This window comes from Nansenia antarctica (genome assembly GCF_963989245.1).
Source record: "Nansenia antarctica genome assembly, chromosome: 4".
NCBI lineage: Eukaryota > Metazoa > Chordata > Actinopteri > Argentiniformes > Microstomatidae > Nansenia > Nansenia antarctica.
This window is the reverse complement of record NC_137689.1, coordinates 15,678,818-15,691,669: the sequence shown is the minus strand read 5'-3', so window position 1 is coordinate 15,691,669 and position 12,852 is coordinate 15,678,818. Positions and strand designations below refer to the sequence as shown.

General features: G+C 47.1%; 1 protein-coding gene across 1 annotated transcript in view; it reads left to right on the top strand.

The window, feature by feature from the left end:
* Nucleotides 1–12,852, top strand: part of thoc2 (THO complex 2) — a 31,067-nt gene that overhangs the window by 8,359 nt on the left and 9,856 nt on the right. Inside the window, exons 15-28 of the mRNA XM_080528677.1 lie at nt 1,577–1,678; nt 6,639–6,723; nt 7,664–7,757; nt 7,884–7,964; nt 8,098–8,194; nt 8,947–9,064; nt 9,191–9,370; nt 9,763–9,927; nt 10,465–10,740; nt 10,966–11,107; nt 11,681–11,838; nt 11,953–12,081; nt 12,237–12,368; nt 12,652–12,836. Of these exons, the coding sequence (XP_080384803.1) occupies nt 1,577–1,678; nt 6,639–6,723; nt 7,664–7,757; nt 7,884–7,964; nt 8,098–8,194; nt 8,947–9,064; nt 9,191–9,370; nt 9,763–9,927; nt 10,465–10,740; nt 10,966–11,107; nt 11,681–11,838; nt 11,953–12,081; nt 12,237–12,368; nt 12,652–12,836 (1,944 nt within the window). The remainder of the gene's footprint in view (nt 1–1,576; nt 1,679–6,638; nt 6,724–7,663; nt 7,758–7,883; nt 7,965–8,097; nt 8,195–8,946; nt 9,065–9,190; nt 9,371–9,762; nt 9,928–10,464; nt 10,741–10,965; nt 11,108–11,680; nt 11,839–11,952; nt 12,082–12,236; nt 12,369–12,651; nt 12,837–12,852) is intronic.

Genomic DNA, 12,852 nt, shown 5'->3' with positions numbered 1-12,852 from the left:
CAAACCTCAGCCTGGCTCTTCCCTTCATTGATGAAGGGGCTTTTTTCTAGTTTTGCGCACCACTTCAGCCCTGCCCCTAGGAGCCTGTTTGGAGCCGTCCTTGCCGTGCACTTCACCCCAGCTGCCATTTGCCATTCTTTTTGTAGGTCAGTTGTGGTCATCCTACGGTTGTTGAGTGACATTTGAATGAGTTGGCGGTCATCCCGGTCAGTGGAGAGTCGTTTTTGCCCTCTGCCGGTCTGTAGCTTTGATGTTCCCAATGTCTGCTGCTTGTTCTTATGAACCTCTTTGACATTTTAAGGATGGAAGCGACCTGACGCTCACTGTGTCCTTCAGTACCTCACTAAGTAGAATGAGGTGTGCCTGTGTTGGAATTCAACAGACATTGGAATGGAATGGCTGCCTGCCATACACGTAGAGATGCTGATTTAAGAAATATTTGGAGGGGTCTCTTAAAGTTTTTCCAGAGGTGTACACAAAACGACTCTTTTGGAAGATATTCAGAAACTCTGTTTTCAGTCTTGACGTGTAGACCGGTGAAAAAAGAGTTAATGGCTTGTGACATCAGTGTGTGGGCGGTTATCTCCTTTGTTTACATCATCCAGAGGCGACATTCCTTTCGATGCTGTGTTGTTGTTGTTGTTGTTGTATTCGCTGTTCAAGAAGAAGCCCATCAATATATGGATATTTTCTATCACAGTGAATGAATGAATGAATGAATGGTCTTTATTGTCATTGATATAGTACAGGTACCATACAACGAAATTTGGGAGGGGGGGGCTCCCCTGGTGCTAGGAAAAAAAAAGTAAAAACAAGAAGGGAAAAGAGCTGGTTTACATAAATAAAGGCTATGTACACTATCCACTACTATACTATACAAATAAAACACTGTGCTGTACTCTATGCTATGCTATACCTATTCTAACATTTCCTATCTCTGAACCTTATGTACCCGAGGGTTGTCATATTGCACAGTGTTATTGCACATTCATTTAAAGTGTCGCAGTTTGCAGGTTTGAAATGTTCACACAGTTGTGTTTCAGTATTGCACTTGATTACAATCTAGTAGCTGCCATCAAATTGTCTAGATTGTGCAGGGCCTAGAACCTAGGTCTTTGCTGTGTTCAGGGCCTGAATGGCCCCGGGGTAGAAGCTGAGCTTCAGTCTATTTGTCCTTGCGAACATGGTCCTGAACCGCCTGTCCGAATGCAGCCGAGCAAAGTGTTCGTTCCCAGGGTGGGATGGGTCTCTGGAGATCTTGGAGGCCTTCCTGAGGCAGCGTGTGTTGTACAGCTCTTCCAGAGAGGGGAGGGGGGCGCCGGTGATCTTCTGGGCCGATCTCACGACACTCTCAGTGTCACAGTGCTTGTGTGGACGGGAATTTCTTTTTCTTTTTGCGAAAAATCTTCAAATTTACCTGTGTACGTGTGGCCGAGGCCTGAGTCAGGAGTATGTGTGGACCCACTTCTGTTGTTGGTGTTTAATACATGCCCTATTCTCAGCCTTGTCCTGTGGTGTTTGCTATTTTAGGATCGCTCTGCTAACCCATCCGCCTGTGTTCTACCTGCTCCCCCAGGTACCGGTTATATGGGCAGTGGAAGAACGAAACGTACACCAGCCACCCACTGCTGGTCAAGGTCAAAGCTCAGACTGTGGACAGAGCCAAATACATCATGAAGTAAGTCACGCAGCTACGCCTACCACACTACAATTGGGAATGATGTATTACCCAACATGTGCTACTTCTAAGTCCGGTTTTCTACACCCACCACTCTGGATCTGGACTGTCAAGTCTATAAACAGGGGTCTAATCAAATGACTGTATAAGTACCAAGTACCACATAAGTAACATGCGGCGTCTTTTAAGAATTTGACTTGTCGTGTTAAGAGTGGTGAAAGCCAAAGGAAGTGTTGTGCACACACACGCATATCTTCTAGAGATGAACTCTATTCTTGTATTTTGTCCACTGAATTCAGTGCTGACTGACCTCAGTGGTTGCTATTGGAAACGTGTGCATGTGTACGCGTGCGTGTACATGTTTGAAGTGGATACTGAGATGAGTGTACACGCAGCCCTGGTTTCCATGGTAATGTTTGGGTTGGCTCAGCTCGCTGACTGTTCTACCACTCTTAGCTTTATTTGATACAAGTGCTCACATCTACTAACGGGTTGTGTAGAAAATGTGCCATTAACTGGGTCAGTAATATTTAATTTAATTCAGCTCTCTGGAAATGTTCACACTGCCATAAAAACACATACGTACACACACACACACACACACACACACACACACACACACACACACACACACACACACATAATAGCAGACGTGGGCTGGTGTGGGTGCCTGCTTTGGAAATGTCCCCAGGCTCATTTTATTTCTGAAACACTGGGCTCTATGGGGTCACTTCATAGGGCCAGGTACACTCTGCTCACATGAGGACGGTATGAATGTTCTGTTGATGGGGGTGCTGTTCTGCCCCCCATTTCTTGATATCTAAGTGCTTTTGCCCCTTTTTCCAGGATTACTTCAGCTTTCAATATATGGCAGTTATTTAACATTACCGTATGTTAGGAGTGTGTAATAACAGTTTTAAGGCAAGAAAAGTACAAAAGTGGAATTGGATTTTACAGGTTTTTAGTGAAGTGCACATAAACAACATATTTAGCATGTTCAATTTGAAATATCAACTATATTACAGTTTTTTTTACAATTTACAATTGCCCTGTTTTATTTGGCTCATATAGTTTAGGAATTACTGTAATGAGAACAATGCGTGTTAAATGCTATCGGTTAAAAAGAGTATCGCAAATACATTTTTCATCTCATCTATTTGAATCGTCACATATTTGTATCGATAATTAAATGTCTTGATGCTCGTTACATCCCTAGGAATCAGCCATTATTATATATGGTCTACACTGTTTATAATGTACATTTCTTACTGCCTAATTTAAGAACGGAATAATAATAATGCCTTTATTGCGCTGTTACGTTGTGGTTTTCCCACAAATCTCAATTTGCGAGTTTATTTATTCTAAAGGTACATATTTAGCACTCGCTTGTTGCTATATTATATGTATTGAATTTGGCACTTGCCACATCAAGTTGGAGTATATTCCAGTAGTTGGAGCTATTCCATTGGAACATCAGGATAGTTTCATGGCCTGCAGGTACCATAATGGGTATAAGGCACTGTTGCACTTCAGTTATTGGTTTTTACAATATGAAGGTATGATACTCAGTGATATCATGTTTGTGCCTGTGGCCACATGTTACCCTGCTCACTGTACCAGAGGACATTGGGGGTATTCCCATTTCCTCCACCACACACACGCACACACACGCACACACACACACGCGCACACACACACACACACACACACACGCGCGCACACACACACACAGCACCCCAGGGCTGCATGATAATGTATGACAGAGCAGGCACTCAGGGAAGCCATGGTTTCTTTCCTACTCTACCCCCAACCCCCACTTAAAGAAAAAGAAAAAAGGTCATCCCTCCCATTTATTTAGATGGAGCTGGCAGCTGGGTATGGAGCAGGCAGCCTCTCCCTGGAGTCATCAATATTCTGGATCCAGGCAGAAAGACGGCCAGGGTGTGTTTTTTCTCCCCCACATGTTTTGTAAACGCCTGCGCTCCTGTGAAGGTGTTTCCAGTGATTGCTTGTGCTTGCGTGTGTGAGCGCCTTGACAAAAGGAATTACCCTGAGGGTGTTTGTGTGGTGGTGGGTGGGGGAGTGGAACGACAACAGTGTGTCTGGTGGGGGAAGGGACAGTTTACTGTGTTGGAGAGGAGAAAGTGGTTGCCCCCCTCCTATGTGTGTATGTAGGAAGGGTAGAGAAAGTGGTCCCCCCCCCTCCTCCTATGGGTGTATGTGGGAAGGGTAGGTGAGAGAGGAGAGTAGGAGGGAGACTAATGGATAGAGTGTCGATGGAAGGCTCAGATCCTGCAGCGCTGGTGCAGCGGAATAGTGGGAGACATGTAGTGGAAATAAACAAGTAACATTCCCTCTGCCGGAGGGGGATTTGCAAAGATCCATATGCACTCAAGTACATATTTACTAGGGGTGTCACGGTACACAAAAATGTTGGTTCTGTACGTACCGCGTTTTTTTAAGTCACAGTTCGGTTTTTGGTACAGCAGGGAAGAAATTCACAAAACATACTAGATAGATGTCTGTCCACCCATAGGTTGTGAGAGTAGTAGCAGATGCCTTTTGATAAGTGGTGGACAACTGTAGTTTGTGCTTGTTTATAAAGGGCTGGTATGATTTGCTGGCTGAAATGCGGACGAGGGAACTACGTAACAAGGCTCGATTACTTTCAACATCATGTTTAAATCCTGTGTTCTCAACAACGGAGTATGTTACGCTGCTATAAAAATATTTATGGCGTTTGTTATTGCTTTGTCTGGGGGGAAAAAGACCCCCAAAAAGTGCAGTGGGTAAAAGAACGTTGCATTCGTTCGGTACACATGCAAGCCGAACCAAAATACTTTTTAACGAATTTTACGAATACGTGTACCGTTACACCCCTAATATGAACATAAATATTATATATTTGACATTCAGCAGACGCCTTTATTTAAAGCGAAGTAAGTGAATCTAAAGTAAGTGAATCATCAAAATATCAGTCATTATAAGAAAAAAAGATCTATGTTAGCACCAGGAGCCATTGGCAGTCACAATGCTAGAAGAAGGTTACTTTTTTTAAATGTTGTTTTTATTATTATTTACTACTTCACTACAGAGTGTCCAGCCTTGTTGTTTTGACACGACCCAGTCCACACCACTCTTTGTTCCCCGCTTTCTGCCACTAGCCATCACAAACTTTGTGTACAAGTTTGCGATTGAATGCCTTGATGGAAAAGCGTTTGCGATTGTTGTGGGAGGCCTTTTGCAGGGTAACACTCAAGTACTCACACCACTGTCTGTGCTCCTTACAATAGTTGTTTTACTTTCACTTTCAACAATGTCATTGGTGATCAAAGACAGTTACTTTAAATATCTGTTTCATTTGCTCCGAAATGTTTTTGTTTTGTTTATTAGGATCCCCATTAGTTAATGCCATGACATCAGCTAGTCTTCCTGGGCTCCGACACAAAAATCACATTTGAACAATTATCAACATTATATACATACAGACAATAATAAATATTATATACATACAGACATCACATTGCTTCCATAATCAAATAAATAAATAAATGCAACAATCAACAAACAAGATGAATCATCTACTGTTTGTTCGTAGAGTTCATTGTATTAAGTGCTCTTTTATTGTTTTCTATAATTAGTTTTAATAACGTGCTTAGGTAAAGAGTTGCAGCCTGTAATGGCTCTGTAAACTACAGTAGATTTGAGAAGGTTTGTCCTATGTCTTGTCTAAGTGGTAAGAGATATCCTGAACTGGCCTGTCTGGTCAGATATGCATCCAAGATATGGCACGTATACATTATTAATCTGTGTACATTTACTTAAGTTGCCACTGAATGATTTTGATTGTTTGTGGTTGTGAGTATTCATTCCATCTTGTTGTCTGTCCGGTCATCCTTGCCTTTTAGTTTCGCTGTAGGGTGTTTTGCTAGTGTGTGTTTAGCCAACTGTTTGTTAATAAAATGCATTGTTGCTTGGTTACCTGTACCTCTTGATCTGAATACTGTTCTGTGACATGTCACAGGTCACTGCTGTGCCTTAGAAGGCAGCACATGCAAGAACAATAAGGCACCCAGTGGTGGTTACAAAACAAGGCTATTTGTTTTGTGATGGACTGTGGTAGTTCCTGCCCGGCGCTCAGAAATACCACTATTGTTGCAGTAATGTGATGAACACATTTTCGTCAAGTATTTGTGCAGGGATATTATTATGTATGGTAAAAAGGTCAAATGGGTCCTAGCTGTTTACCAGGGAATAAAGCACGGCTTTGAACAATCAGCCAATCACAGTGCGTGTTCTGATCAAACCATTGCACAATCGGTATTGCAGTATGTAGATGTAGACTGCACTGCAGTTGGAGATGAGTCCCTCGTGGTGGGGCTCTACATGCTACTGAACCACAACCTCCTATGGAGATCTGCTGTGCTTCTGAAGGCTGAGCACGCTCATTATCCCTGTAGTAACCCAACCCAAGGCAGGCAGGCAGGCAGGCAGGCTCACAGGCTCACAGCAGTCCCTACTCCACTCTGCATTCAAAAAGGGCCTTTCTCCAGACACTGACATCATCACTTTTCAGCACACTATGTCTGGGAGCTGAAGGTTTTACCTCCTGGCCACAAAGGACATGATGTGCTTTGCTGTTGCTGAAAGAAAATTCGACTCTTATTTTCCAATTGCTGTAAAATACAATTTGTGTAATTGTTTGTTTGATGGAGGGAAAGAAATCAAAATCACTTCGGCAACACGCAATTCAGATTAATACCAGCATAAAGCAAGCCACCATTGAGACTGGGAGCATGTTCATCGTGATTAGCTGCCAATTCTTTTACTAATTAAGCTCTTTCATTCGAATCGGGGAGTCACAGAATTGGCAGTGTTTTCAAACGTATACGATTCAAGCTGCTCCCAGCCATTTGTTTAATTTGTCTCTTCTGTTTTTCTCTCCTCTTCCTGTTTTCAGGCGATTGACCAAAGAGAATGTGAAACCGTCTGGGAGACAGATCGGGAAGCTGAGCCATAGCAACCCCACCATCCTCTTTGATTATGTATGTATTTTCATGATTATGTATGTATTTGATTATGTATGTATTTTCATGATTTTGTCTGAACTATGTTATAGTCGGCTATTGTAGAGCCGAAAGGAGTGCTATAAAAGTGACACTAATATGAGTCTTATTTTGAACGCTATCTCTAGACTCCTCTTGAATAGTTAATGTTGCTCCTTAACTGGATCTGTCACCTGACTGTGGATAAGGCTCTGCCTCCCTATATCTCCATGGGGCCACAAGATACTTTTTAAAACAGAGACCAATCTGGGGTTCTAAAGATACACTCTTCATGGCTTAAGCCCCCAACCCCCACTCGCAGAATAAAATCATTCTCATCTCCAGAGAGAGAGAGAGAGAGAGAGAGAGAGAGAGACTAAACATTAATAGAATGAGAAAGGGCCTGGGCCAGGCTGACGGTAGGGAGGAGGAGGAGGAGGAGAGGAGACTGACTCAGGAATGATCCGTGCCTCACACTCCTCTGAAAGCCTCTCTCAGCTTGCAGCCTGGCTGTAGGGCCTCTGTACTGAGTGGGGAGGCGTCCCCCTGAGACTTCCTACACCAACCTTCTCAGAACCAGCCCCCCGCTGTCTCCAGTGATCCTATCAAGGTCAGAGGAGTGGGCCACTCCAACATTTATTCTAACACCAGAATTTACATAAGGGCCACTCAGTCGGGTATTGGAAAAGAAGAGCCCGGCGACATCCTCTCAAAATGGCAGTGCAGCCTACATGTTCTAGAACAGCTGCACCTACATGTTCTAGAACTGCTAATAACAAGGAACCTCAAAGTAATTCATTCCTGACGACATGCAGCTGAATTCTACTTCTATATTCACCTCTCCAGTGTCATGTTCATGTTTAGCGACTTATAGTGTGTGTGTGTGTGTGTGTGTGTGTGTGTGTGTGTGTGTGTGTGTGTGTGTGTGTGTGTGTAACAGATCCTGTCTCAGATCCAGTGGTACGACAACCTGATCGGTCCGGTGGTAGACTCCCTCAAATACCTCACCTCACTCAACTATGACATCATGGCCTGTATCCTTCACGGATGTTCAATGAATACACTCTGTAGTGCGTGTCATTAGAATGCTTCTAGCCAGCATGGAGAGAGAACGTGTGTTCGGACGTGCAGTGTTGTTCCCCTTGACACCGTGTCCACAGATTGCATCATCGAAGCGCTGGCCAACCCAGAGAAGGAGAAGATGAAACATGACGACACGACCATCTCCTCCTGGCTGCAGAGTAAGACCCCCCCCCCCCCCCCCCCTCCTGCCTGCTCTCTCACCAACGGGCGTCATTATCAAAGCCTCTGGTGCTAGTTGTTGTTGTTAAATGTAATTCTGCTGATGGTCTTTTGCTCTGTGTGCCCCCTTAGGCTTGGCAAGTCTGTGTGGAGCCGTGTTCAGGAAATACCCAATCGAGTTGGCCGGCCTTCTTCAGTATGTGACCAATCAGCTGAAAGCAGGAAAGAGGTAATAACCTCCTGACCAGACAGGCATCTCATTTGCCTGCAGGGTTCTAATGTCAGGAAGTCGACAGGAGACATTAGCGGGGGCCTCGTCAGTAATTGGGCCCCCCCCCCCTCTGTCCACTTGTCATGAATGTGACCGACTACAGCGTCTTTCCTCCGTGAGCCTTACCCAGGCCTTAAGAGGGGGAGAGGGCCTAGCCTGTATTGTTGCTGCCGCCCTCACCCTCACCCCCACCCCTCCCCGGCAGGTCTCTGAGCTGAGCTGCTGAGTAATGTGGTGTTGATGAGGAGGCTGCTGACTTTGTTGGTGTTTGGGCTCCCATAGAGGGAAGGGGCTAATTATCACAGCACTGGTCTCTCTGTAATGGCAGGAGTCAGCAGGTAGTGAATCACACAGGGCTGCATGGCCACTCGCTCACATCAACTGCTCTGCCAGGGATGCAGGGCAAGGAGAGAGAGGTGGCGCCCGGCCATAGTGCAATGAAACACTGTGTGTTATCACACATCCTGGCCTGTAGAGCTGCAGAATTTTGTTTGTAAGTGAGCTGTCCTCAGCTAGTCCCCTTATTGTTCTTTTTGCTTGCCTGTTTGTTTGCTTGTTCCAATATGCAAACAATGTGTTTCGTGTGTGTGCGCGTGTGTGTGCGTGCGCGTGCGTGCGCGCGTGTGTGTGTGTGTGTGTGTGTGTGTGTGTGTGTGTGTGTGTGCGCGTGTGCGTGTGTGTGCGTGTGCGTGCGTGTGTATGTACTTTAGTTTTGACCTGCTGATCATGAAGGAGGTGGTGCAGAAGATGGCTGGCATTGAGATCACTGACGAGATGACGTCAGAGCAGCTGGAGGCCATGACCGGAGGGGAGCAGCTCAAGGCTGAGGTAACCTGCCTGCACACTGTCCAGACGCCCAGAGAGGAGACTTATCGCCCCTCATAACCAGAAGGGGTCGAATACTAAAGCACACAACCATGTCAGTAACGGTGGGCGGGGGGTTTCTGCCAACAGGGGGGCTACTTTGGCCAGATCAGAAACACTAAGAAGTCGTCCCAGCGTCTGAAGGACGCACTGTTAGACCACGAGCTGGCCCTGCCCCTGTGTCTGCTGATGGCCCAGCAACGCAACGGGGTGGTCTTCCACGAGGGGGGGGAGAAACACCTCAAACTGGTGGGCAAGCTCTACGACCAGGTACCTGCCCCTCAGTCTTCTCTACACTCATCTTTCCTATTTAAAGTTCATTTTTTCTGTCAGGTCATCAGTGTGGTTGTTGAGATTACCCTCCTATAACTATAGCCCAGGACAATTTGCTGCGCTTCTATTAAGCTTCTCATACTCAATTTCTTGATTATTGTACTACTGACACTTATTAGGTCCGTTAAAATCCCCCTGTGTCGCCTGTACGCTGTCGGAGTTCTCAGTGAGGCCTGTTTACAGTATGAGGGCACATTGGATGGATGGTTTTAATAAAGCCAGGTTCTGTCTTTGAACAAATGAGGAGCAGTGGGATTAATAAGAAATAACCATGGCTCTCCGGTGGGGGAGAACGCTCTGTCTGACTCTCCTCCCGCCCCTCGCCGCAGTGTCACGACACGCTGGTGCAGTTTGGCGGTTTCCTGGCCTCCAACCTGAGCACGGAGGACTACATAAAGCGTGTGCCCTCCATCGACATCCTCTGTAACCAGTTCCACACTCCCCATGATGCTGCCTTCTTCCTGTCCCGCCCCATGTACGCCCATCAGATCCTGGTGAGTAGACCACACACACACACACGCACACACACACACGCACACACACACGCGCGCATACACAGGGTCAACAGATACAGCCGCGGAACTGATCTACATACAAATTACACACTGTTACGTTTTTTTCTTTCTGTTACCATGAATTGTGCACTACGTCACTAGATACAAAAAAAAAGATTGCGGTTTATCTGTGGGTCTCCCGTCCTCCCATGTGCTGTGTAATCATATTGACTGTCCCCAGCCTGAGCGGGAAATGGCCTGTGTGCTCCATCTGCTTCACACTGCCTCCTTATGCCTTCCCACCAATCACATTTGACACACATTCATCACAGGGACCCACTTTCTTGGTGTGATGTATGTTTGCGCCGTAGCTAAGACGGACTGAACCTGGTCTCCCAGCGTCTGTCTGAGCAGGCTCCTCAGATGGGTCACCTGGCTACTGTGAACTCTAGCTAAATGGAACCAGGCTACAGTTTTATACTGGGAGAATGGGCAGCATGTCATGTGCATGTTTGAACCGAGTGTCTCTCTCTGTAGTCTAAGTACGATGAGCTGAAGAAGGCGGAGAAGGGAAACCGGCAGCAGCAGAAGGTCCACAAGTACATCGCGGCGTGCGACCTGGTGATGGCGTCGGTGCACGAGGCCGTGGTGTCCCTTCATCCGCCCAGGGTGTGGGACGACCTCCGCCCCCAGTTCTACGCCACCTTCTGGTCGCTGACCATGTACGACCTGGCCGTGCCCCACCACGCCTACGACCGCGAGGTCAACAAGCTCAAGGCCCAGGTCAAGGCCATCGAGGACAACCCCGAAACGGTAAGTTGACCCCCCCCCCCCTCCCGACGCCGCTAATCTCTCCCTCATCCAGAGCTCGTTAAAAGGCCCCTCCGCTGTGAGCGAGCGCCAATCATCACTTTAACTGTGAGGGTTATGGTAATTGCGCTGTAATTGGATTGCACTTGTGCTCTAAGTTGTGCTGAGCATTGTCGCGGCGTGGAAGTGACAGCAGTTAAACAGGCTGTTTTGTCCTCTCCGCCTCAGCCCCTGAACAAGAAGAAGAAGGAGAAGGAGCGCTGCACGGCCCTGCAGGACAAACTGCAGGAGGAGGAGAAGAAGCAGCTGGAGCACGTGCAGAGGGTCCTGCACCGCCTCAAACTGGAGAAGGACAACTGGCTCCTGGCCAGTAAGAACCTCCCCTCCACCCCTCACAGCGCCCCACTCAGCCCTGCAGACCCTTCCATTTCTTTTTCCATTTTGAACCATTTAGCAGACACTTTTATCCAAAGCAACGTACAATTAGGGACGGCAGGGACAGTCTCCCTGAAGTAACTGAGGGCTTAGTGCCTTACTCAGACGCTCTCCCAGCCTTCACTTCACATTAGAACACTCCCTCTTTACTGGGCCTTGCAGGGGCAGCCCAGATCCCAGGAGGCTCCTCCAAACCAGCCTTGCATTGTTTGTTTGGTTTTACCTAATTACCCAGCATGACTGACAAGTACAACAATGAATGTGTCTCTTTATTGGAAGGCTCCTGTGTAGCCTAATGGGAGCCGTCACCCCTCTCATTTCATCACATCGCTTGTCAGTCACCTGAAGCTAATGATAGCGGAGTGTGTTAAAACCTGAAACATTTATCAAGAATTACCCCCGAGTCTTACTCAAAAAGACAAAGAATTTGAGGAAATGTAATGTAATGCACAGTTATTATGCCAGCCTATCAATCCCTTACCTCTCTCTCTCTGTCCCCTTTACCCAGAATCCACCAAGAACGAGACCATCACCAAGTTCCTGCAGCTCTGTCTGTTCCCTCGCTGTATCTTCTCTGCCATCGACGCCGTGTACTGCGCCCGCTTCGTGGAGCTTGTGCACCAGCAGAAAACCCCAAACTTCTGCACCCTTCTCTGCTATGACCGGGTAAGCCCCCCCCTTGCTTTCTCTCTCCTCCTTCCCGTCTTTCGCAGTGTGGTTGTGTGCGTCAATTTAAGTCACCGAGTGAAACTTGGAGTGACGTCCTCCTTACCTCCGCAGGTGTTCTCTGACATCATCTACACGGTGGCCAGCTGCACGGAGAACGAGTCCCGGCGCTACGGACGCTTCCTGTGCTGCATGCTGGAGACGGTGACCCGCTGGCACAGCGACCGCGCCGTCTACGAGAAGGTCCGCCCCGTTTGTCTCGTCTGTCACTGCCCTCAAAACCCCTCAGCCGTTAACCCTCCCAGATGCATGGAAGCCCGTAGAAGGTCTAGTGAGGTGCAGAGTATGTCGGCGTAGAATCGTCTGACCTTGTTGTTGTTCCCCCCCCCGTTTTCAAGGAGTGTGGCAATTACCCAGGATTCCTGACCATCTTCAGAGCCACGGGCTTCGACGGTGGCAACAAAGCAGACCAGCTGGATTATGAAAACTTCCGACATGTGGTGCATAAATGGCACTACAAACTGACCAAGGTAAGTCGAGTTCCCTCGTAGCCACACAGCTGGGGAAGGCAATCCTGCTTGTTTGTTTGTTGTACACGGTGTATGTATTGTTGTGTTGTTATATTATTTTATTCTGTCGTATAAGCGTATCAAATATTGCACGTACATAACACTAGAAGGATTTGTATTGAACTTCTTGAACTATCCGACTTCTCGAGAGTACTTTTGTTCTATTACCGTCCTATTCAAAGCTCTGTGGAATGTGTCTATCCGGCAGTAATAACACACCGCTGAATCTCTCTCTGCCCTCCAGGCGTCTGTCCATTGCTTGGAGACAGGAGAGTACACCCACATCCGGAACATTCTCATCGTGCTGACCAAGATTCTGCCCTGCTACCCCAAGGTGCTAAACCTGGGCCAGGCTCTGGAGTGCCGCGTCCACAAGATCTGTTTGGAGGAGAAGGAGAAGAGGCCAGACCTCTATGCCTTGGCCATGGGGTAACACAGAGTTCAC